At 33.9% G+C, this 27,990-nt stretch overlaps 1 protein-coding gene across 1 annotated transcript in view; it reads left to right on the forward strand.

Annotated features, from left to right (window-relative positions):
* Positions 1-27,824, forward strand: part of LOC132724921 (hillarin-like) — a 48,544-nt gene extending 20,720 nt beyond the window's left edge. Inside the window, exons 2-7 of the mRNA XM_060709910.1 lie at positions 882-1,157; positions 9,869-10,237; positions 11,787-11,918; positions 12,184-12,266; positions 12,734-12,936; positions 21,370-27,824. Coding sequence (XP_060565893.1) covers positions 882-1,157; positions 9,869-10,237; positions 11,787-11,918; positions 12,184-12,266; positions 12,734-12,936; positions 21,370-22,514 — 2,208 coding nt within the window. The 3' untranslated portion in view covers positions 22,515-27,824. The remainder of the gene's footprint in view (positions 1-881; positions 1,158-9,868; positions 10,238-11,786; positions 11,919-12,183; positions 12,267-12,733; positions 12,937-21,369) is intronic.
* The last annotated feature ends 166 nt before the right edge of the window (positions 27,825-27,990 follow it).

Raw genomic sequence — 27,990 nt, forward strand, 5'->3', positions numbered from 1 at the left:
TTTTGGATTTAGGAAAAAATGTGTTGTAATAATATATATAGCCCCCCTTTTGGAAACTGTTAAGCCCCCGGGGCGTTTAATAGGAATTTTTAGGTAGACTATAAAATGCAATTACTTTACTTATATTTCTCTAAGTTAGTAAAAACTGTCAAAGCGCAAAGTCTCCACCCTGACTTTTACGAAAATGAAGATGATGTCAGGGTAGAAAAACTTGAATTACCATGTGAGATTTATTGAAAATTCAGGGTCTGTGTCTATTTCACCCTGATTTTGCAAAGAGTGGTTCAAAACAGGCCTGAATTGGTAATTTTTTCCATAAAATCCATGCTGATTTTTCTTATAGGTTAAAAGAAAAAGAGTGGGCATGTACATTAATTTTGTCCTTGTCTGTTCATCCCGCTGTCACACTGTCATTCTGTCCCGCAGTTAGTCTGTACACTTACATTATATAATTGGTAGAATGTGGAGGCATAATGACCAATTTTAGTTATATAATGGAAAGGAGGTCAAAAAATAATTCATCATACATCATAAATATTTGTGGAGAAAATCAAGATTTGCCTATGGATTGGATACATGAGAATGGTGTTCAGATTGCAAAAAACACACATGTCAATTGTCAACAGATAACATAGACATAATTGTATGTTATCATACATGGAATTTTAATCCAACCTAAGGCTGACTAATTGTGTGGACTTGTGCATATTTAGAACCAATAAGTACATCCTTTACTAGCAAAAGACTTTTGCTATCGTACACATACGTTTAAGTGTAAATCTTTAAAACTGGTGAATGTATAGACATATTCGTTGATCTTTAAACATAATTATCAACTTTACGTATAACACAATATTGATATTTGTTTTCTCCTTTCTTAGCCAACTGGACGCCCGAAGCCTGCATTACAAGCTTCACCAAACTTTAGTCCGAAACCAAGTCCACGGGGAAGCCCAAAAGGGAGTCCAGCCCAGTCAGGCCAGGATCACAACCCACCACACCTTCATGATACCAGTATGGGTTCGAGCATTTTTAGCGTCACACCCAGGAGTCTGAACGGGAGTACGTGGCTCACTCAGACACCCAACACAATGGAGTACACACTTATGACAGGGGGAGCATACAGTAGACCACGCCCTACATTAAAAACATACGAGGTATTTATTTCCTTTGTTGGACATTTGCAATACAAACTTTGTAACACAATAAAAATTATCAAGTCTTTAGAACCAAAATGTCTTATATTTAAATGATAAAAGACAAAGAGCTGTCAACCATGCACTGTTTATAAGGTATTTTAAAACGGTCTGCTTGCTTGAATAGTACATGCTTGCTTGAATAGTACATTTCAACTTCAAAACTGATAAGGTGGAACCAAAATATAACAGGTTTATAATTTATGATAAGTCTGATATCCCTTACGGAATTCACTTATAAGTCACTTATAGGCTATTTTATATGTAGATTATACTTCACTTAGTCAATTCACCTATAAGTCAAGTATATGTATTTTAAATGCAAATTAGATGTAAGTGCAGTATATGTCTGGCATTTTGACATATAAGTGAAGTATAAGTTATATATAAGTCACAAATATGTGACATGTAAGTCAAAGATATGCTCAACTTATAAGTAACATATAAGTGACTTATATGTTACATATAAGTGACTTATATGTTACATATAAGTGACTTAATATAAGTCACTTATAAATAACATATAAGTCACATGTAAGTCGCATATATGTTGCTTGATGTCAAAAAAGCTTGAAATAAATAAAAGTTTAGTAATTTAATTTCAAAAATGTTTATTAATTTATATTCATAGTCATATAAATGAGCAAAATACAAAATTCAACAAACATATCCTTCAGTTCAATCATCTTTCATTCACTATAACAAAACAATATTCATTTGTAACAGCAAGTTTTTGTTTTTTACTGGTTTTTCTTGGAATCAAACACTTTATTTATACAATTATTTTGCTGGAAGTCTGTCGGTGAGGAACTATTCAAATCATAAATTTGATCAAATGTTTCTGATTATTCAAACTACTATTTCTTTTATTGATGTCTGTTTCAGTGCTCTGATTCTGTTTCCTCGGAGAACTTCATGTGGCTGTGTTCACCTTTAAAGATAAAATTCATAATTAATTAAAAAAGATGTGGAATAAATTCGAACATTGTAAATGCAGTTATATTTCATATTTTTGTATATCATCAAACTATATTAGCTATTTATGCTTATGCATATACAAATATACTAAGTTACACAGTATCTCATTTTAGTGCACAAGTCAACAGTGTTGTTTAAGAATTGCTAAAAGTCTCTATAAGAATTGATTAACAGCACTATTTGCAACAACATTTATTATGCTCTTTTCTGTGAAAGATTTAGAGCAGTAAGTATAGAGATTAAAAAAACATACCTTTTCTGGCTCAATACTGCATATCATTATTCACCTGGCATCTCAAAGTAAGAACTGGTCCCACTAGCCTGCAATGTATGTAAAATGTAATATCAGAAATCTCCATTGAAAACAACAATAAAATGTTAAATGATTATGATGACCCAGTCTTATTCAGCTGCATAAAACTACTGATTGTACTATTTAGTTCTAATAATTCAATTAATTTGACTATTAAATCTAGATTTAAATCAATTACAAGTATTAGTAAATCTAAAATAAAAACAGCCTTGATCTCTCAAGTTACAAATTTTAGTTTGCTGCCATCTTACTTTGATTGTTTAATATATAACCTGTATCAATTCTGCATAAATGTTACTCAAAGGTATTTACCTGATTTTGTTGTATATCTTCTTGTCCAAGGTGATTCTTCTTGTCATTCTTATTTACCATAACTATACTTAAACATCTTAAACAAAACAATATCTCTAAATTTCCTAAAACATCAAGTAGATTCTCTGTGATTTCCACCAGCTTGCTAACCTAAATGTTTCAGACTTACAACTGTGTACCTGGGCAGGTCCAATGTTATGTGCAACAGGGTAAATCCAAAAATCAAAGCACTCATCAGTTCTATCTTACAATCATTGAATGTGAAAAAAAATCAAATAACTAATAGATATGTAAAGTTTAAAAATCATTATACATTTTTGAAAAAGAAAACGCAATGTCCTTTTTTACAAATTCAGGTTAGGAAATGTTATCTTTCCCCAAAATAATCACATGGAACAGTCTGATTTGTAGAAATGACCAGTCAAAAAATTAGTCATGCACATATGGTGGCAAAGGCAGGCGGCCAGTTTTATCAGACCTCTGATCTATGTGGTGTATCAGTGGATGTAGAAAATATAAGCAATCTTCAGGCATATTGGTTCCTTGATTTTATATAGATTAAAAGGGCAATATAAACTGTTTATTTCAAGCACTGTTTTTTTTAATGTTTAAATATCTAAAATACACTAGGCCTAAATGTCTTAAAAAATAACACTTGTATATTAAAAAAAAATACACCTCTTTTTCTTGTTAGAATATCTTACTTCAGCGAAATTAGGTCTGTAAGAAGTACAGTAGGTAAAAACATATAGATTTCCATGTCTGTTTCAAGTTATAAAAAAAACAAGAGTAGAATTATGCCTTGGGTGACTTTTATGTGAAATATTTTCCTTGTGAGAAGAAATGACATGGAATTTCAATTCTGTCCATGGTAGCCTAGAAATCACTGATTGAATGCCATTTCTCTCCCAATTCCGCACGGAATATGTACCAAAATTTTTTACAGGTAATATACTTAATTGATAATCATTTTTTCTATTATCTTATTTAAAAACCCCCAGCTGTGTTCAAAAATTAATAAGCAACATTTAAAAAAAAATCTTAATTGTTTGTGATTAAGGTCTAAGATTATAGTATTTTAAATTCTGAGTATTTTGATACCCATTGTGTTAAAGCAAAGAATTACAAATCAACTTCAATAAATTTTACCAATTTTCTCATGTTTTTGTACTTAGTAATTTTTTCAGCTTTGCTCAGTAATAAAAAGTCTCGCAAAAGTTCTAAGTTTTCACTTATATCTAACATAGAAACTGGTTACTTCAAACTTCACCAGTATAAGGCACTTATAGGTGACTTGTATGTGACTTATATGTTGGGGAAAAAATGGCCAAAAGTGACTTATATGTAGCATATACCTATAACTGACTTAGACAGGTTTTTAGGTGATTTATAAGTGACTTATATGTAACTTATAGTTCTCTTATAGGTCAAGTATAAGTTGCATATAAGAAACATATAAGTCACTTAAAGTCATTTTGGTAAGGGATCATGAAAGGCAAAAGCCTCTGTACCTAATATTTTCGAAGTAATTGTACCAAATATTTTCACTGTAGTGTCAGTCAAATGGTCCTCATGTAAACTCTAAACATAAATAAAATCAATAATAAATAAGTTTTTAAAGAAGAAAAGAGCTATTGCTACAGTCAGTTGAAGTTGACTATGCTGTTGCCGTCTGAAAATATTGGCTATATTTTTATGCTATTTTTATGCTCCCCGAAAAATTTCGGGGGAGCATTATAGTCGCCGCCTTGTCCGTACAAACCCAGAGGTACTTGTGTGACTTGGAGAACAATGGGTAACAGTAAATTCTCTTTGATCCTATTCATTCCGTTTTTACTTGTGTGTCTTTTTTTAAGCCTTGTGTGACTAAAAATGGCCAAAAAGATCAAAGGAAAATTCACATAAGTACCATTTTGTGAGTACGCCCGTCCGTCCGTCAGTCCGAGCAAACACTTGATATTTATGAGCTTCATTCCATAGTTAAATAAAGAACAAAAACTCATAAAATTCAAATTAAGAGCTATTTTTTTGTTTTTATGAGCTAATTTTGCTTATGGACGTTGGTCCAGGTGGTGTTTATGAGCTGATTTGCAAACATCAAAAGTTGGTACGCCCGTTCTCTTTTGTGTCGCACGTAACTCAAAAAGTATTTGACCTAGAGTCATGAAACTTTACAGGAATATTGATCAGCATGTGTAGTTGTGCACCTGGGTATTTTCGTCTGGATATTTTTAGTATTTTCAGAGTTATTGCCCTTGACTTAGTAAAATTTTGCAATTTTCAACTTGTGTCGCATGTAACTCAAAAGTATTTGACATAGAGTCATGAAACTTTACAGGAATGTTGATCAGCATGTGTAGTTGTGCACCTTGGTATTTCCATCGGGATATTTTTAGTATTTTTTGAGTTATTGCCCTGGACTTAGTAAAATTTTGCAATTTTCAATTTGTGTCGCATGTAACTCAAAAAGTATTTGATCTTGAGTCATGAAACTTAACAGGAATGTTGATCAGCATATGTAGTTGTGCACCTGGGCATTTTCGTCTGAATTTATTTAGTATTTTTCGAGTTATTGCCCTTGATTTAGTAAAATTTTGCAATTTTCAACTTGTGTCACATGTAACTCAAAACGTATTTGACATAGAGTCATGAACTTTTACAGGAATATTGATCAGCATGTGCAGTTGTACACCTAGTATTTTCGTCTGGATTTATTTAGTATTTTTTAGAGTTATTGCCCTTGACTTAGAATTTTTTTTTGCAATTTTCAACTTGTGTAACTCAAAAAGGATTTGACATAGAGTCATTAAACCTTACGGGAAGGTTGCTCAGCATATGTAGTTTTGCACCTGGGGTTTCGCTTGTGGATTTATCCAGTATTTGTAGAGTTATTTCCCTTCACTTAGTAAAAACTGTTTCATTATGTTGTAATTTGTTCCTTGAGTGCTTGAATTAGAATCAACCAACTTTACAGGAATAATGATCAACATCACTAAATTTGAGGAATAATGATTTACATCACTGTGAAGCTATGCACCTGGGGCTTTGCATGTGGATTTTTTTAGCTCACCTGTCACAAAGTGACAGGGTGAGCTTTTGTGATCGCTTTTCGTCCGGCGTCCGTCTGGCGTCCGTCGTCCGTCTGTAAACTTTTACTTTAAATGACATCTCCTCATAAACCACTAAGCCAATTTCATCCAAACTTCACAGGAATGTTCCTTTGGTGGTCACCTTTAAAAATTGTTCAAAGAATTTAATTCCATGCAGAACTCTGGTTGCCATGGCAACCAAAAGAAAAAACTTTAAATATCTTCTTTTAAAAAACCCAAAGAGCTAGAGCTTAGATATTTGGCATGAAACATCTTCTAGTGATTGTCTACCAAGTTTGTTCAAATAAAAGCCCTGGGGTCAAAATTGGCCCCGCCCCAGGGGGTCATTGATTTTCCCTATATGCATATAGTAAAAACTTAAAAAATCTTCTTTTAAAGAACCCATAGAGCTAGAGCTAAGATTTTTAGCATGAAACATCTTTTAATGGGTGTCTACCAAGTTTGTTCAAATAAAAGCCCTGGGGTCAAAATTGGCCCCGCCCCAGGGGGTCATTGATTTTCCCTATATGCATATAGTAAAAACTTAAAAAATCTTCTTTTAAAGAACGCAAAGAGCTAGAGCTAAGATATTTAGCATGAAACATGTTTTAATGGGTGTCTACAAAGTTTGTTCAAATAAAAGCCCTGGGGTCAAAATTGGCCTCGCCCCGGGGGTCATTGATTTTCCTTATACATGTATGTGTATATCAAAATTTTAAAAAATCTTCTTTGAAAAAACCCAAATAGCTAGAGTTTAGATATTAAGCATGAAACATCTTCTAGTGAGTGTCTACAAAGTTTGTTCAAATAAAAGCCCTGGGGTCAAAATTGGCCCCGCCCCAGGGGGTCATTGATCTTCCCTATATGCATATTGTAAAAACTTAAAAAATCTTCCTTTAAAGAACCCAAAGAGCTAGAGCGAAGATATTTAGCATAAAACATGTTCTAATGGGTGTCTACAAAGTTTGTTCAAATAAAAGCTCTGGGGTTAAAATTGGCCCCGCCCCGGGGGTCATTGATTTTCCTTATATGTGTATAGCAAAAACTTAAAAAAACTTCTTTGAAAAAACCCAAATAGCTAGAGTTTGGATATTAAGCATGAAACATCTTCTAGTGAGTGTCTACCAAGTTTGTTCAAATAAAAGCCCTGGGGTCAAAATTGGCCCTGCCCCAGGGGGTCATTGATTTTCCCAATATGCATATAGTAAAAACTTAAAAAATCTTCTTTTAAAGAACCCAAAGAGCTAGAGTTTAGATATTAAGAATGAAACATCTTCTAGTAAGTGTCTACAAAGTTTGTTCAAATAAAAGCCCTGGGGTTAAAACTGGCCCCGCCCCAGAGGTGTCATTGTTTTTAACTATATGTGTATAGTAAAAACTTGAAAAATAATCTTCTTTTAAAAAACCCAATGAGCTAGAGGTAAGATTTTAAGCAGGAAACATCTTTTTGTTGGTGTCTACCAAGTTTGTCCAAATAAAAGCCCTTGGGTATAAATTGGCCCTGCCAAAGGGGGGGGGGAGGTCATTGTTTTTCATTATATGCGTGTAGTAAAAACTTAACATCATGAAACATCTTCTAATGGGTGTCTTCCAAGTTTGCTCAAATAAAAGCCCTGGGGTTTAAACTGGCCCCGCTCCGGGGGCCTATATACAGGTGAGCGACCTCAGGGCCATCATGGCCCTCTTGTTCAGTTTTGTTAGAGTTATTGCCTAAAATTTGTTTTACAGTAGTATAAATTTGCACTTTTCAACTTGTTCATGCATAGCTCAAAAAGTATTTCACTTGTAGGCCTGAAAATTTACAAGAATGTTGGTCAGCATGTGTTCTTATGCACCTTGGGGTTAACTTGTGGATTTATTCAGTATTTGTAAAGTTCTTGCCCTTTTCTTAGTAAAAGATTTTTAGTTTTCAAAAAATATTTGACCTAGAGTCATAAGATTGACAGAACAGTGGCACGGTTGGGGCACCCGTGTCCATGGACACATTTCTAGTTTGATTTATTCTTGGACGAAAGAACTCTTATTTATGGATTTGTTTTATTCTTGGACAAAAGAACTCTTACGACACAATTCGACATGATGACTTATTGAAACAATACCTTGACCTGTGAATGACATTGACTGTAAAATTTTAACTACAGTAGAACTTCTATGAGTCGAACATCGATTAGTCGATTTTCTCGATGTGTCGAAGAAAAATGAAAGTCCCGATTTTTTACCCTATATATTCCTTATAAAAACCTATTTATGAGTCGAGATTTTATGAGTCGAATTTTTCGATGTGTCAAAGTTTTTTCGTGGTCCGTATAAAGTAAATCTAGTGCAATTTACCACAAATAAGTCAAAGTCTTTCGATTATTTTGACACCTTCGATCTCGAGACAATTTTCACACCTTATCTGGCTGCGAAGACGATTTCCAATCAACTTGTGTGACAGGTGTTAATTACACATCTGTGTGTTCAAACAGCCTTTGTTTGCGATAAAATGTGTGATAAACTGCTTTAATCGTTACTATTTTAATTGCCGTAATGGTATTTGAAAGTAAACAGTAAGAACTACTTTCATTTGAAAACATCCATGACCCGGTGTTGCGTGAGAATAACACGCGAAATATTTACTATGAGCCGGTTTAGTTATCGCCCTTTCTTACTGTTACGCCTTTTGTAACTCTATTGTATACGTCAACGGGTAGTCCAAATAATAAGCCGTGAAAAACGTTATCTAACATGCTATATTTATCATTGTAAAATGTAAAATATCTGATTAATGATTGAAAAGCATGAAAAAGGTTTCGTTATAGATCTTATGATTAGCACCAGTAACGGGTCGAAATTTTGTCATGGAATTGAAAGCGATTCATGAGTCGAAGTCCCGATGTGTCGAAGTTTTTATCCAAGTCCCTTCAACTTCGACTTACCGAAGTTCTACTGTATATTATGTTTTCTAGTAGTATTCTTTACTACAATATTTTAATACTTTGATGTGTTTAGAAATAAGAGTGTGGTGCCTGATTACATTTGCTATAAAATATTAAGTTTCTTTCCATTTTTAGCTCACCTGTCACAAAGTGACAGGGTGAGCTTTTGTGATCGCTTTTCGTCCGGTGTCCGTCCGTCCGTAGTCTGTCCGTCCGTAAACTTTTGCTTTAAATGACATCTCCTCATAAACAACTGAGCCAATTTCATCCAAACTTCACAGGAATGTTCCTTTGGTGGTCACCTTTAAAAATTGTTCAAAAAATTTAATTCCATGCAGAACTCTGGTTGCCATGGCAACCGAAAGAAAAATCTTTAAATATCTTCTTTTAAACAACCCTTAGAGCTAGAGCTTAGATATTTGGCATGAAACATCTTCTAGTGAGTGTCTACCAAGTTTGTTCAAATAAAAGCCCTGGGGTCAAAACTGGCCCCGCCCCAGGGGGTCATTGATTTTCCCTATATGCATATAGTAAAAACTTAAAAAATCTTCCTTTAAAGAACCCAAAGAGCTAGAGCTAAGATATTAAGCATGAAACATCTTCTAGTGAATGTCTACCAAATTTGTTCAAATTAAAGCCCTGGGGTCAAAATTGGCCCTGCCCCGGGGGGTCATTGATTTTCCCTATATGCATATAGTAAAAACTTAAAAAATCTTCTTTTAAAGAACTCAAAGAGCTAGAGCTAAGATATTTGGCATGAAACATCTTCTAGTGAGTGGCTACCAAGTTTGTTCAAATAAAAGCCCTGAGGTCAAAATTGGCCCCGCCCCGGGGGGGTCATTGATTTTCCCTATATGCATATAGTAAAAACTTAAAAAATCTTCTTTTAAAGAACCCAAAGAGCTAGAGCTTAGATATTAAGCATGAAACATCTTCTAATGAGTTTCTACCAAGTTTGTTCAAAATAAAAGCCCTGGGGTCAAAATTGCCCGGGGGGGGGGGGGGCCTATATACAGGTGAGCGACCTCAGGGCCATCATGGCCCTCTTGTTTGCTGTTGTAGGATTTTGAGATGAATGGTGTGTTTGACGCTCAATGGACACTTGAGGACCGTCATCATGAGGAAGAAGAACGTCTACAGCGTTTTCTGTCTGAAGAACGCGAGAAAGAAATGAACAGATTGGATAAAAACATTGAAACAGAAAAGGAACATGCAGCGGCTGAACTTTTAGCAAATATTGAACAAATGGGTTTACAACAAAATCCACGAAATCTCGTCTCAGAACGAGAGCGAATTGAAGATCACTTCCGGCGGATGCGAGATGATCGCCTGCGAGGTGTAGTAGATAAAGTTGCAGCAGAAGAAAAAGCACGTTCGGCAAGAATGTTAGACCGACAATGCCAGGAAATGCTATTATTAATTGCTGAAAAGGTTTTTTTAAAGAAACATAGTATACTTGTTTCCTAGCAGTTTCCGGTCCCAAATTGAACTTTTTAACAAATAAAATGAAAATCTGTCTGTGTAAGAGTACAAAACTTTGACAGGATGAATTTAGGTACCTGTTAATTGCCATTTTTAGCTCGACTATTCGGAGAATAATCAAGCTAATGTAGTCACCCATTTGTTGGCATTGGCGTCCCTGTGGTTAAGTTTTTGCGTGTAAGCTGGTATCTCCATAACTTCTGAAGGGAATGGATTGAAACTTCACACACTTAGTCTCTGTGATTATCTAACATGATTGGCACAAGTCCCATAACTCTGATTTGCTTTTTTGCATAATTATGCCCCTTTTTTGACTTAGAAATTCTTGGTTAAGTTTTTGCGTGTAAGCAAGTATAATGTAAGGGAATAGATTGAAACTTCACACACTTGTTCTCTGTGATAATCTAACATGATTGGCACAAGTTCCATAACTCTGATATGTTTTTTTTTTCATAATTATGCACCTTTTTTGTCTTAGAAATTCTAGGTAAAGTTTTTGCGTGTAATTAAGCTGGTATCTCCATAACTACTGAAGGGTTTGTGCCTATTTAGGAACAATTTTATGCATTCATAATAATAAAGCAGTGATGAACTCGATAAAACATCTTAATAACAAGCCTTTGTACCTTTTCAGACAATTTTATGTATTCATATAGGTAAGCATTATTATACTCAATGAAACACACTTGTGACAACTTTTCGAATAGTCGAGCGTTACTGTCCTCCAACAGTTCTTGTTTTGCTGTTGCGCTTAAATTTTACTTTTTATTTTGAATATAGGCCTAAAATGTTACACCCTTTTTCACTTTTATTCAAAAATTCATAGCAGCTTCCCGGACCTTTTTTATTTTGAATATAATTCAGTAACAGTAAGCAAGAATGTAAAGATGGTTTTATAAAAACAAACAGAACTTCCCAACTTTTTCCATCTTGTCTGCAAATATATTTTCAGTAGTATTGATGTGATTGCGCATGGATATTCAAACTAGAAGTCCCCAGATGTTGCTTTTTTTTTAAAAGTCGCAAGTTCTCTTATGTCACTTTTAACAATAGGCAAAACTTCAAAACATAAATCGTTGTACTATTTTAAATGCTTTTTAGCATAGAAAACAAATGTCTCTCTGATTGATGAAGTAACATGGATGCCTTACTGGTAAAATAGCCTGTACTGGACGAAGATGCTAAAGGGCGTAAAACTGCTAGGGGCCGGAAACTGCTAGGAAACTGAGTATCTTTGTTGTTTGTAAAAATTAAAGAAAAAATGAGAAGCACTTTAACTTATAAGCAATAAAAAACTCCTTTTTACATACTTATATATCTAAAACATTTTGAATAAGTAAATATATAAATAAGTTATATCAATGACGAAATGTAGTCTAAATTTTACAAAGTTTGAAGTCCAGTATTGACTTGAATCCAGATTAATGAAAAAAAATTTTGTTACGATTTGTGTTTGTAAAAAAATGTATTATTTATACACAATCTTGTTAATTGCCAGGATAGAGAGCTGGATGGACATGCATTGTACGATCACTCGATGCGACCAGCTGTGTTACCCCCGGAAACTAGAAAAGCCAAGTTGTACAAGACTCCAACCATATTTGAACAGATTGATAAACAGGCTATTGAAGTATGGAGATGACTTCAATTCTTGTTTATATGTACATATTCCAAATTTAAAACAAACTATTAGTTCTTGATTTATATGATATTAAAGCTTTTATCAACTAGATATTTAGTAAGATATTTGATAATGCTTAGTTTACATAGCCCTATTTTCTTTTTTAGATGTAAGTAGTTCACAATATATATTGATATTTCTGTGATCTTATCAGTAATGGTAAACATAACCTGCAAAAAATGTGAGACTTTTTCAGAATGTTTATTTTATTCAGCTTTCCAACAGAGACTATAATACCTACACTGATCTAGTGAGGGATCTGACCCGTGGATGTTCCACTGAACTCGAGAAAGTCAGGTAAATTCACAACCTGCTGATTTGGATTTGCCCAGCTTTGAATTTGGAACAGTCCATTCAAAATGTATGGGGTTACAAAACATACTGTACAGAGCCTGGTTCAGATTAAACACTCTTGCAGACTGGCCTAGTTGTTGTATACTGGTGTTAAAGGCTAATCACTTGATTCCAGCATGTTAAGGGTTATGTTGTATCATGGATCGGTGGTTATATTTAGTCTTTGAAGTTAGCTTAGTAACCAGAGAATTTCAGAAAAACTTTATAAAACACAGTTTAGTTTATTAAGAATATTATATACCGGTATATTAAATGAAAGTTGATTAATTTTGATGAACAACTTACATAGCAAGAATAAAAATCTTTTTATTAAACATTTTCAAGCTCTGACTGCCTTATTGATTCTGAATGAATTTCACGCAACAATTAACATGTTAACACTATCAATGAGATGATTTTTATTGTTGCAGAGCATTGTTTCGTTGGATCATTTCAAAAGATTTGAGCAAGAACAACACAAAAGATATTGTTCGTCCAAACTCGTCATATAAACTTCTAAAAGGTGTGAAAAGTGGCAAAGAGACGTACCATCAACTCTTTAAACGTCTTTGCAGGTGTGCTACTGTTTTATGTTCTAATTCAATATATTTGGGAATTTTCCCTTTTAACTATATATTACTTTGAAACTTAGAAATATTGTGTTAAAATGAATGAATGCAAAATTAGTCTTATGCAGCTATTCCATTAAAGCAGCACGCTTCCAGAAAAACTACCGTCTTAACAAATTTTAAAAATCTCTCTTCAAAAACAATTCAGTCTACTCTGGATACAACGAGATCGTCGACACTTCACATGGTGCCTTATTATAACTGGGACAGAAAAAATTCAGAAATCTGTCAGACACTTCATTTATTTCTACTTTCCGTTTCACTTACATCCTTTTTAGCTCGACTATATGAAGTATATGGAGAGCTGTCCTACTCGCCTTGGCGCTGGCGTCCAGATTTCAGATTAAATTTTATGTGCAGTAAAATATTTTTCACTATTACTTTTTTTTTATTTCTTCACCTATCAACTTCAAATTTCAAATATATGTTCCTTATCTTATGGTACAAGGTTCATAAACCCTAGCACCATTATTTTTTAGATTTATCTCCCCTTCTCTTTGTGTCGCACGTAGCTCAAAAAGTAATTGACCTAGAGTCATGAAACCTTACAGGAATGTTGATCAGCATGTGGAAGTGTGCACCTGGGTATTTTCGTGTGGATAGTATTTGCCCTTTACTTAATAAAAGATTTTTAGTTTTCAACTTGGGCACATGTAGCCCAAAAAAAAATTTGACCTTAGTCTAAGAGACAAATCGGTGGAGTGTGGGGGCACCCGTGTCTTATGGACACATTTCTAGTTTACTATAACTTCTTTATTATACCCCCAAATACGAATTTTGGGGGGTTATATAGGAGTCACCTGGTGGTCGGTCGGTTGGTCAGTCGGTCGGTCGGTCCAGACGTCCGTTGCATTTTCCTAGTCCGGAGCATAACTTGAAGACTAATGGTTGGAATTCAATACAACTTCATACAATGGTCAAGCACATTGAGAGGAAGTGCAGTGCACAAGAACCATAACTCTATCTTCACTAATTACAGAGTTATTGCCCTTTGTTACTTTTCCTTGTCTGGAGCATAACTTGAAAACTACTGGTTGGAATTCAAAGCAACTTCATACAATGGTCAAGCACAATAAAGGGAAGTGCAGAGCACAAGAATCATAACTCTATCTAAAGTAATTTTAGAGTTCTTGCCCTTGTTACTTTTCCATTGCTTTCTTTTGTCCGGACCATAACTTGAAGACTAATGGTTTGAATTCAATATAACTTCATACAATGGTCAAGCACAATGAGAGGAAGTGCAGTGCACAAGAACAATAACTCCATCATGACTCATTATAGAGTTATTGCCCTTTGTTACTTTTCCTTGTCCGGGGCATAACTTGAAACTACTGCTTGGAATTCAAAACAACTTCATACAATGGTCAAGCACAATAAGAGAAAGTGCAAAACACAGATGGACCATTACTCTATCTAAAGTAATGACAGAGTTATTGCCCTTTGTTACTTTTCCATTGTTTTTTTTTTGTCCAGGCATAACTGGAAGACTAATGGTTGGAATTCAATACAACTTGATACAATGATCAAGCAGATTGAGAGGAAGTGCAGTGCACAAGAACCATAACTCCATCTTGACTAATTACAGAGTTATTGCCCTTTGTTACTTTTCCTTGTCTGGAGCATAACTTGAAAACTACTAGTTGGAATTCAGTACAACTTCATACAATCATCAAGCACATTAAGCGGAAGTGCAGTGCACAAGAACTATAACTCTGTCAAGAGTAATTACTGAGTTACTTCCCTTTGTTACTTTTCCATTGCTTTTTTCTTGTCTAGAGCATAACTTGAAAAGTACTATTAGGAATTCAATACAATTTCATACAATGGTCAAGTATATTGAGAGGCGCAGCGCACAGAAACCATAACTCTTTCTTGACTCATTTACTTTTTAATGTCCAGTGCATAACTTGAAAATTAATGTTTGGAATTCAATGAAACTTCATACAATGGTCAAGGGTAGTGAGATGAAGTGCAGTGCACAAGAAGCGTAACTCTTTCTGGATTTATTATAGAGTAATTCAATAAAACTTCATCAATGGTCAACCATATTGTAAGTGAATGCAACATACAAAAACCACAACTATCTTTAAAGGTATTCTGTTACTTGTAACTTCCTCATTTCTGAAGCAATCTTGCAGGGGTTTTAATCACATTTAGTGATAGTTCAAGTTTTTTTAGGGGTCAACTTCATACTACAAATATATGATCCTCATCATCAACCACATCTTATGTGACAAGGTTCATAACTCTAGCACCAATATTTCCATATTTATCTCCCGTTGAAAGAATTTTCCTTAAAAAATATTATTATGCCCCCACAGAGTGGGAGCATATAGCACTTGTCCGTCTGTCCGTCACGCCATACGTCTGTCCGTCCGTCCGTCTGTCCGTCCCGAAATCTTGTGAACGTAACTCCTCTTTAACCGGATGGCAGATTTTGCTTAAACTTTCAGGGATGAACAACCTTAATATGTAGATGGTAGTAAAGGAAGGAGTTTTCGCTGCAACCAAATTTAACAGAATTATGGCCCTTTGTTGATTTTTTCACTATATACTATGTAGAAATTTTGTGAACGCAACTCCTCTTAAACCGGATGGCAGATTTTGCTTAAACTTTCAGGGATGAACAACCTTAATATGTAGATGGTAGTAAAGGAAGGAATTTTCGCTGCGACCAAATTTAACAGAATTATGGCCCTTTGTTGATTTTTTCACTATATATACTGTGCTCCTCTTAGTTCACGGTACTTAACGCTTTGAAACCAGAAAGAAAACAACAAATGAAACTTATGGTACAAAAATTATCATAAGCTATAACATATAGGTATTTTCTGCCGTATGGCACAAGGAATCAACAATATTTTCAGTCAAAGTCAATTTTAATGGACCAAACGTAGACCATATGTCGGCCATTTTGAAAACAGTAAGTCATCATTTAAATCGCGGTAATGGTGTTACATTTCAGTTTTTTCATATATCAGTTAAAATTTCTGCATGTTATTTTGCTTGATTTTAAATATTAAAATTATCCTTACGTTGAAACTCAAAAATTATTTTTTCAACAAACAAAAACATTTAGAAAATGATGATTGTTTCAGACATACGCACAAAATTAATGGACTATTATTACTTTTGCAGAAATTTGTAAAATGTTGTTCTGTTTCCGTAAAATTATAGAGATTTAAAATATTTTGCACAAAACTTTGTTGTATAGATGTATGAATAAAATATGTCAATTCTGACCAATTTGAACACTGGTCACATGAAAATATGCCATTTACGTGAAATAAGTGATGACGCGGAATAAGTGATGTTGAGTATACTATGTAGAAATTTTGTGAACGCAACTCCTCTTAAACCGGATGGCAGATTTTGCTTAAACTTTCATGGATGAACAACCTTAATATGTAGATGGTAGTAAAGGAAGGAATTTTCGCTGCAACCAAATTTAACAGAATTATGGCCCTTTGTTGATTTTTTCACTATATACTATGTAGAAATTTTGTGAACACAACTCCACTGGGGTCAAAATTGGCCCACCCCAGGGGGTCATTGATTTTCCTTATTTGTATTTAGTAAAAACTTAAAAAATCTTCTTATAAAAAACCCAAAGAGCTAGAGCTTAGATATTTATCATGAATCATCTTTTAATGGGTGTCTACCAAGTTTGTTCAAATAAAAGCCCTTGGTTTAAAATTGGCCTTTGCCAAGGGGCCTATATACAGGTGAGCGATTTCAGGGCCATCATGGCCCTCTTGTTTATGTAAAATATTCAATAGCTGGGAGTAACTCTAAAGGTCATGATTTTCAGATATATTTATGAAATGATTCAGGTCATGAACTCTAGCAAAATAGTTGTGAGCTTTGTAGAGACATTACATGAAACAATTTGAGCATATTATAAGGACATGATTATGCTTTTAGAAATAGGTAATTCTTAATTGAAAAGATGGTATTTCTACATTTCAAAGTTTAATACAGCTATGTTATACACATACCTATTTTTGGTCAATAAAATCTTCTTTTATTTTTGAATCAATTATTGCACTATGGCCTTTGTATTTTAACATTAGACACATCTGCACATGTGTCTAATGAATTAACATGCTGAAATATGACCTTGACCCCTAAATTCACTAGACACTACTGCATTATGGCAAAGTTCAATTGTATAGTAACAAAAAAAATCTACTTCTGTTATATTTATGTGTTCTGTTCCCACAGCATTTTTTCACAAATGCATTCTTCTTTCAAGTTTGCTCAAATTAATGTGATTGGTCCCTTTTTTAAGGGGCCTCGACAGCTAAAATTAGAAAAACCTTTAAATAGCTTTTCTAAATAAATTGTTTGAAATACCAACTAAAAAAAATGTTCTTTCTTTTTCTTACTAAGATATTTATGCTCCCTGAAAGGTGAGCTTTATCTGTCTGTCCGTCCATCCGCTTTTCTTGTCCTGGACATAACTCTAAAATAACAAGAGATATCAACATGAAACTTTGTAGGTAGATAGATCTCATTGGGTATATTGTGCAGTGCACAAGAACCATAACTTTGCCTTGCTTAATTTTGGAGTTATTGCCCTTTGTTCATATTCACACTTTGAACTTGTCTGTGACTTAACTCTAAAACTACAAGAGGTATCAACATGAAATTTTGTAGGTTGATAGATCTCATTGGGAAAAAGAGCAGTGCACAAGAACTATAACTCTGCCTTGCCTAACTTTGGAGTTATTTCCCTTTGTTCAATTTTATACTTTGAACTTTGTCTGGGACATAACTCTAAAAACAATAAAATTTATCAACATGAAACATTGTATGTAGATAGATCCATCGATAGATGTGCAGTGCAAATGAACCGTAACTCTGCCTTGCTTAATTTTGGAGTTGTTGCCCTTTGTTCATTTTTATAACTTTGTCTGGGACGTAACTCTGAAACTATAAGAGATATCAACATGAAACTGTAAAGGTAGATAGATTTCATTAAATAGAAATGCAGTGCAAAAGACCCGTAACTCTGCCTTGCCTAATTTTGGAGTTATTGTCCTTTGTTTATTTTTTCCACTTTAAACTTTGTCCTGGACATAACTCTAAAACTACACAAGGTAAACTTTTCTGTGTACAAAACCTATTCAGGGAGCATCACCCGGTTCAACCTACTCTTGTCTTTTTAGTCACATTCCTCAAATACTTGTTAACCCACTTCATGTATTATTTTCAATACAAGCAGACATATTATTATAGAGGCTACCATGAGCACCATGTTAAAATTGTTGACTTTAAACCACTTTCCCCTCACCACTGTATGCATGATCTTTTGGATTCTTGCCATCTAGCTAGCAAACAGAATGTAAGTGATCCTACTCTGGTGCCCACTCTATCTGAACATTTTATTTGGCCTAAAAATAGTTGTGGCTTAAGGGTAACCGTACCCTACATTTGTACCTAGCAAAATCTTCTGACCCTTAAGTTTTTTTTATGATTTTCAACAAGTTCAATGATTTCAAAAATAAATACCCTAACTAAATTGTCTGAAACAGAGACATAGATTATCTACATTTCTGTCAGAAACAGAGACATAGATTATCTACATTTCTGTCAGAAGTCTATAGAGTTTACCAAGCAACCACAAAATTTCCTGTTTAAATGCCCAACACATACATCATATAGAACCATTATATTTCCATAAAAAACTTCCTTAAAAAAATTGTGTACTTCCTTACCTCATACAGTAACAAATAAAAATGTTTGTACTTTACAAAAAAACAGTGTTATAAATAAGCAATTGCCTACTTGCCCATCAAAGTTGAAAATTTGCTGGGAAAGTTAGTCATGATATTTACTGTTCCAAAACAGTGTTATAAATAAGCAATTGCCTACTTGCCCATCAAAGTTAAAAAATTGGTGGGAAAGTTAGTCATGATATTTACTGTTCCACCAAGCAAGTTCTTTTTCCCTCTTCTCTGTAGTTTTTGCTTTTTTGAGTTGTTTAATAGCCAAACTGTTATCCTGATTAAAAATTGATTAAAAAATAAAAATAAAATAGAAAGCGTGAGTTGACATGCTTTAATACTTGCCAGATGTACAGTAACAATGATCTTGGGCCCTTTGTGAATGTCGCTCATCCACTTCCTGTTTAACAACTTAGTTAAATTTTCGACATTAATGGTCAGTGGTAGGAAATTTTCGTAACAGTTTTCTCAGCAACTACTCATCACAGCCTCTTGATATTTGGCATACAGCATTGACATAGGGTTGCATACGGTGGGATTAGATTTCAAATCTGTCGCTCATCCTTTTCCTGTTTATCTACTTAGTTAAATTTCCGACATTAATGGACAATGGAGGAAATTTTTGTAACAGTTTTCGCAGCAACTACTTATCACAGCTTCTTGATATTTAGCATACAGCATTGCCTCATGGTCCCATACTGTGGGATTCGATTTCAGGTCTGTCGCTCATCCACTTCCTGTTTACCGACTTAGTTAAATTTTTGACATTAATGGTCAATGGTAAACATTTTTTGTAACATCACACCCTCATGATATTTGGTATACAAATGCAACCCGGCCTTTTCTGTCTTTGACCCATTTTTTTGTTTTTATGAGCTAATTTTGCTTATGGACTTTGGTCCAGGTGTAGTTTATGAGCTGATTTGCCTCTTAAATATCAAAAGTTGGTACGTCCGGACATCCGTCCGTTAGCAATTTGGTTTCCCGAGGCATAACTTAAGTTCCATTTGGCCCACAATATTCAAACTTCATAGGATGATTGTCCATATTGAGTAAAAGACCCCTAATGATTTTTGGGTCAAAGGTCAAGGTCACTATTACCTTAAAACTGAAAACAGTTTCCACTCAATAACTGAAGTATTAATCAACTTACAGCTGTAAAATTTTATAGGATGAAGTTGAACAACCATGTCCAATACAATCATGGGCCCTCCTATTTTTAGGGTCATAAGGTCAAAGGTCAGGGTCACAATGATCTTTACACTGAAAATTGTGGTTTCTGGATCATAACTTAAGTTCCATTTGGCCCACAGTGTTCAAACTTCATAGGATGATTGTCAATATTACATAGAAGACCTCTCTTAATTTTTGGGTCACAAGGTCAAAGGTCAAGGTCAATATTACCTTAAAACTATAGAACGGTTGCTGCTCAATAACTTAAGTATTTATCAACCTACAGGTGTAAAATTTTATAGGATGAACAGCCATGTCCAATACATAAACTCTATTGATTTAAGGGTCATAAGGTCAGGGTCACAATGACCTTAACACTGAAAATTGTGCTTTCTGGATTATAACACAAGTTCCATTTGGCTTACAGTGTTCAAACTTCACAGGATGATTGCCTATATTGAATAAAAGATCCATATCTACATTGGGGTCACATTTAGGTCCAAGGTAAATATCAAATGACCTTAATATTGTTAACAGTTTTACAACTGTCAAACTTCATAGGATGATCACTCCTACATCTGATTCTCCCACTTTAAGCGGGAGACTCCCACTTTCTGCAGACATATTTTCTAAGATTTTTCTTAAAATAAGGGGTATTTTCACAAATTAAAGAAATCTCCCTTTTTTTAATGTCAGAACTTTGCAAATTCTAAAATCTCCCTCTTTTTGAAGAAAAATCTCCCACTTGATCATCAAAAAAGTTCACATGTATGATCACTTATATTGAGTACATTAATTATGGACCCTAAAAAATTTGCTTATAATATGTTATACCCCTGGCGTCTTTCCGTCCATCCGTCGTAGCATTTTTATTTACAAGATAACAACTTGATGGTGGTGCTTTGGAAACAGCAATTGTATATATATATGTTAAGGTCCTTCAGCTATAAAGGAGGATTGCTTTTTGAAGGAGCTTTCTGAATGGTATCTTTTTTTATCTCTACTTCATTTTCCACAATTATTCATAATATGATATTCATATGAAATATTTCCATGTCTTCAAATGCTTCATCCTTACTAAAAAAAACACTTTTTGGGCATATAATGCTCTGTCTATGGTGTCTGTTTTGCTTTTTCTTTGTTATTGTTTCCTTTATTATTTTCACAGTTAATAATCGGTTTTGTATATGAAATTTTCCATTGGTTTATAAGCTTATTTTATCTTCTTGAAAAACCATTAGTAATGAGACAAATTCAGATTGATCTTTAGTTAGTTTTAAAAATTTTCATAGCATCTGGTTGCATGGCAATTTAAATAAATTTAAAATTTGAAAGTACACAAAACCAGGCTTTAGATTTATTTCTGCATTGGCATTGTCTGTAGAGCCTCATACAACAGCATTGTTCAAATTGATATGGGTGTCAAAATTGCGCGGGGTTATCTGATTTCACATGGATCCGCACGTACAAATTAACCGAACTAAAGATGACCTTCGTGTAAATGTCCACAAGTACGCTAGGCTTGAATTTCATAAGATTTCCTGACAGATCCGGAAGATTATATCTATCAACATTATCCAGACGACGCAAGTTGGCAGCTATTGGATATCCCACTTCCTTTCTCGGAGTTTATTAACTTACCTGTAGTGAAGTCACCATTTTTCAACTACGGTTTAAGATTTTATTCAAACTATGGTGCGACGCTTACAACAGACTCAGGAATGGTTGAAGTAAGAATTATTGCACCAAAAATTCTTGGATTTGGTTCCCTGCTTGAATGTGCTGATAAGGCAAGCAGTACATCAAATTTAGATGGTAGAACTTTACTTAGGTATGTAAAAAATGAGGTAATATTTACTGTAAATGTACCTCGACCAGGATTTTACTACTTCTCCATCTACACTGGTGATTATTGGCAGTCAGACTGTTTGGAAAGCGCATGCTCTTTCATGGTAAATTGTACCCAGAACATGGGCGTTGCTGCTCCTTCATATCCTCCTGTCCCATTTTTCGGCCCAACACCAGTCATGGAGAATCTTGGAATTATCGCAGAGAATCAACTTGATCCATTAATTGTCTCAAATAGTGATTATTTAGAGATCATATTCAAAATGGGTAAAGACGTGAAAGTAACTCACACATTTCAGTACTATGACTCCCAGGAGGGTGCTGTAAATGACATAGATAGGTATGTGTTCTTAAAGTCAAGAAATGAGCTTGGAGCTACTTATATGATCCGCTGTCCTAAAGAAGGGTTTTATATATTTTCTCTTTACGCGACACATACTGAGATGTCATCAACAGATCAGTCTTTAGACTGTGCCTACAGGTATCTAATAATATGCCAGGAACCAAACCCTTCTGTGATGGTTTTCCCAAAGACATATCACCGTTGGCAAAGGTGTACACTTCACGAACCTGTGTCTGGAGATTTGATGACAAATAAACGATACACATTCAGACTTGACATCCCTCAGGCTTCAGAAGTGTTTGTGGTCGTTGGTGATATATGGTATCATCTTAAACGTAAGTTGGGATTTACATGGGAAGGAAATATTCCAACAGGAAATGTAGCTATAGTTCTAAAGGTCATAGCGCGTTTTGTCCACGGAAAGGAAAGTTCAATATTTGCCCATTTGTTGGACTATGAGCTTGTTGAAGATGCAGAAACTGAAATTTGATTATAGACAGGATAATGCAGGGAAAGATTTATGCTCAGTAGTTGAAGTAAAGATTTACTTTGATAACAAGGAACTATTTAAGAAGAACTTGAAGAACTTCTTCTTGAAATATAAACTATGTGTTCCTTGCATCATTTAACAAATAGCGTCTTTACTTACAAATTTAATCTGCTTAGATATATGCTTTAATGTGATTAAACAATTTTTGAAGGTATCAGATAAGTGACAGCATTCATACTTTGTAACTGTAGCGCTTAATTTCATTGTCTTAAAACAGCATTTTTTTCTCAACCCTATTTGTTTTGGTTTACTAATTTCCATATCTGTAGTTTTTTCATATACATCTTACTTTTGAATATGAATTAAAAAAAAAACAACCAAAGAAACAACAATGATAAATGAAATGATCATTGCTTACTATGTCCTTATTAATTGCTGTAATAAAAGATATGATTACACTGTTTTTTTAAAAGAATACAGTGTTTAATTATTAGCGACTTATAGATAGAAAATTGTGAAACTACTTCATGTTTTGAGAACCAGGACATAAAAGTAAAAAACTGCAACTTAAATCAAGTTCATTTTATGGACGTTTTATTTCATTTTATTAATGTTAAAAACTATACAATTATTTTTAAACGTTTGACTTCTCTTTAGTGACATTTTAATAGAACATTGAAGAAATATAAAAAATGTCTTAAATAAGTCTTAACTTGTTATATATATTTTATAAGTTTTTTACTTGGAATATTCTTGTTAGTTATAAGATTATTCCAATTTAAAACAAACAATATAATCAGCAGTTAAGAGCGAACTTTATGAAAGGCAATAAGCTGTCTCAAGTTGTTACATTTCTTTTTAAATATTCCCTAGAAAGTGTCTTATTATGTCAAATATGTCTTGACATCATATTATGTTCACTAGTCATAACACTGTCTTATGTGAAACAGTAGTTTTATCTCGACAAAATGTGGTGCTGATTTGTCTAAACTTTGTCTTATTATTCTTATTACTATGTTAACAATGATTGTTTAAACTCTTTAAGAATTAAAGTCAAAAGCATTTAGACAGACAAGTTGATATTAGGAAGTTTTACTTTGTGTTAAGATACTGTCTTTTTATAGAACTGCTGGGTTATTTTGTCAATATCGGTGTACGTATAATTGCCTAAATATTATAAATACATTTATTTGGTAATCTTGTTGAAATGTGTTGTTGACTGGTCTAAACCATGTCTTATTATGTTAAAAATTCATGCTATTTTGTCAAAATGCAGTTTTAACTTGTCAAAATTCAGTCTCTCTATGTCAAGTGACCGTAGTATCTTATGGAAATGTCGTATTGACTTATTATGTGAAACAGTAATGTTATGTTGTCGAACCCCCGTGTTTGAGACCTCAAACGGTGAAAAAATGGCCTATTTAGGCCCCAAACACTGTTTTTCATTGGAGAAATGTTGTTAAAGAAAGTGATCACTTTTTCGGCATCCCCCCCCCCCCCCCCATCAAAATGATACATCAGGGGGTTGCCTTCTGTTTGGGGGGTTTGAAGGGGGGCGGCAGTCCCTTTCATCGCCAAGAAAATTTTGAACCTGTGACAGGCTAAAAATGGCCTCAGGTCGATCTTAAGGTAACATGTAACCAACGCTGAAAAGCCTTTTACTCTATCTCAATGCATTGAGAAGTAGCAGCACTTTGAAATCAGTTTTGATTGGAAAAAAAACAATGCAAAATAGTGATTTTTCGCAATTTTGAGATGTCCCCCCGTTGCCATGGTAACAGGAAATTTAAGATTACAGAGGTTTATGGTTCAGTCAACATTTGTGCCAAGTTGTATTAGTATTGAAGCATTTTTCATAGTTTTATAGCAGTTTGAACTTGTAACAGGAGGCTTTTCAATGAAAACGGCCAGTTTTCACAATATGCTCATGTGGTAAAAGGTTAAAGCGCTGTCTGATTTTGTTAAACTCTAGAGTTAAGTTATGCAGTGTTAACTGGTTATAATCATGTTTTAAATTTTTTTAACTTTCGTGTTATTTTGTCAAAACAGGGTTCTGACTTGTCAAACATATAATTGTGGTATCATGTCAAAACGTACTGTTAACTTGTCTGAATATTATAATCATTGTCTTGTAAAAATACGGCGTTGACTTTTCTTCACGCTCTTATTTTGTCAAACATTCCTTCAAACAGTCCTGTATTTATAATATTGTCTTGAGTTGCTGTGATATACCTTATGGTGCAACTATATGCATAAATTGTAAATGGCGAAGAAATATGGACATGATTTTGTCCATTAAGGCTGGCAAACCATGCCTGGTTACCGGTTACATTGTACTAAATTTGGTCAGAATCACATTTGGACAAGGTAACACGATATGGTATAAGACAGTGTTTGAATAAGTTGAACATGATGATTTTACATTATTTGGTGGTACAATTAATACGCAGTTTAATTTAGTTATTTTATAATACATGCATACAGAGTAGTGGCGACATAATGGGATCACTTCTCCATCATCTGCCTGTCCATCTATTTGTCTGTTCAAACATAGTTACGAATTGGTACTTATATGTGACTTTTCTTTTGATCGTTTTAGTCATTTTTAGCCACATAAGTTAATTATGGAATGAATAGGATCAAAGAAAGTGTTACGTTACCTATTGTTCTCCTAGTCATACAAGTACCTCTGGGAACTGTACGTCTGTTCGTCCGTCACAAAATTTGTCCAGACTACTCAAAAACTACTGGTGCAATTTCATCCAAACTTTACTGGAATGATCAGTACTAAGTCTAGTTGTGCATATCATTGGCATTTTCGGTCCAATGATTTTTGTCTTGAGTTATTATTTTGAAAAGTTTACTCCTCTTGTACCACTTATGCAATTTCAATGAAACTTGGCGGGATTGATCTGTAGCTCAAGTACTTGAACATATTACACAGGTTTTCAGTTTGAATATTTTTTTGCCAAGTTATGGCCCTTGAATAAAAAAGGGTTAAATTGGGTTTTTTTTGTGTTGCCAGCAACACGAAGCTTGTCTGGACTACTCCTCAGAAGCTACTTGTGCAATTTCATCCAAACTTTACAGGAATGATCAATACCAGGTCTTGTTGTACATATCTTCGCCATTTTTTGGTTCAATGATTTTTGTCTGAGTTGTAGCCCTTTAATGATATTCATATGCCCATTTGAAAAACTGGTTGTATCATAGACTAAGTTTCGCCCCTGGCAGGCGGGTGGGTGGGGTCCAATTTTGTCCAGAGCATATCTCTTACACACATGGAGGATTTCTAATGAAACTTCATAGAAATGTTCACCATTATGAGAAGCTGTGACGCTCACATAAACTAGGCTCTAGGTCAAAGGGCAAGGTCACACATGTCATTGGAAAACGCTTGTCCGGAGCAAAACTTCTACATGCATAGAGGGATTTCAATATAAATTGGCACAAATGTTCACCATTATAAGGCAGAGTTTTATGTGCAAAATTTAGGTCCCTGCAGCCAAGGTTCAGATAAAAATATGAAAATGTGTATTTGGACCATTTAATCATCATTTTTTGAAGGATTGAAACATAAAATAATGGTCATTATCATGACTACAGGTAAGAAACATGTAATTTATGATAATATATTCATTTTTACATTCATCGGGGGCTTTTAGTGTAACTTAGCACAAATGTTCACCATTGAAAAGCTAAGTATTGTGCGCATAATCCAGGTCCCTGCTACCAAAGTCAAGGTCACATAGAGAGGTCAAAGTTAAGATAAAACAGAAGACACAGGGACTATTTAGTTGTCATTTATGGATGGATTGTAACACAAATGATAACTATCATGACTACATTTGTTATTTTTGAAATTTGTCCAGTCTTCTGCTCTTATACCACTAATGCAATGATACTTTACAGGTTTGATTGATAGCTTAAGTTCTTGTGCATTTTTCATGGATTTCCCGGTTGTATGAGATTTAGCTGAGTTGTTACCCTTGAATAAAAAGCGCATTATGACCATGTTAATGATTTTTTTGTCTCGTGCTTCACAGTAACTGCAACATGCAATTGGCCATCATGAGGCGAAACATGATCACTGATCGCTCTTGTGTCTTTAACTACATTTGTAGCCTATTATCTTGACATTGTTTCATTTTAATTTATTTGATGTTTTGATGTTTTGCACACTTTAAATGGTTAAGCAGAATTGAATGTATTTGAATTTTGTAAGTTTAAGTCTTTAATATAGTATTTTTCATACTATTTTAAATTTTAGTAATTAGCTATATGATATTTATTAAAACAAAATAAATTTGAAAAATGCCTTTACAATCACACCCTGAAGTGTCATCAACATTAAACCATGAGCACTTCATGCTCAAAAATTGTTATCATTTCAATTATAATAATCACCACTATATTATCATCAACGTCATCATGAAAAATCATCTTAACATGCATTAATAAATATCATTATAAAAAGACCCATACTGTATCATCATCGTGATCAAACCATTATAACCTCTATCATCATTAAGATTATCATCTACATTATCATTAGTACTTAATTCCATCATCAAAATAATTCTTGAACAAAATTTTCATCATCAAAATCATATTTATCATACTCGTAACTTCCATCATCATTGTCACCGTTGAATTACATGAAGCCCTACGTAATATTGTACTGAATTTAATGCAAAGAATGGGGACCATATTTTTTGTTGGATTAACTTCACTTAATATATTTTTTTAGTATCACATTGTAAAACATCAGAAAAACAATTGTTTAAAAAATGAGGCACTTATTGTGAATATGTGTTGAGTATTTAAAATTGATGATAGTGATGATGTTCAGTTGATGATGATGTTGTACTGATGATAATGATAGTTACTTTGATGATGTACTGTTGTTGTTGTTGTTGATGATGATGATGTTAATGATGATGATGAAAATGATAATGATGATACATTGATGTATTACGATTATGGTGATAATAATAATACTATTGATGATAATAATAATTATGTACATGTGATGAAAATGCTATAGCTGTATTGATGCTGCTGCTTAAATACACAATTATGTACTGATAATGAAGATAAAACAAGTGCAGCAACATCAGATAATGGCGTTCCATAGTAGCTTAACATTTTTTTGTGGCTTTGATGTGTGATTCTGCCTTTCACACTTAACAATGCTACATGTTTTGTCAATTTATCTGTGCGAAAAAAAAAATCAGATTTTTCAATTAAGTAGGACTTTGCTGATATCTAACATGCTTCTTCATTAAAGAGTATCATAATATAACTGTATTTGCTTGTTTTGTCGTTTTCTTGTTACGTGATACATATATCTGCCATGACGTATTATTAAGGTTTACAAGTATGACTAAACCTACCTATTAAAATAAACAAGGAAAACTAATGTTATATCAAACTCAGGTCAAGTTCGAAATTGGTGGCAATCAACTCACTCATT

The sequence above is a fragment of the Ruditapes philippinarum genome, unplaced genomic scaffold (assembly GCF_026571515.1).
Source record: "Ruditapes philippinarum isolate M1 unplaced genomic scaffold, ASM2657151v2 ctg15_1_1_1_1, whole genome shotgun sequence".
Taxonomy (NCBI): domain Eukaryota; kingdom Metazoa; phylum Mollusca; class Bivalvia; order Venerida; family Veneridae; genus Ruditapes; species Ruditapes philippinarum.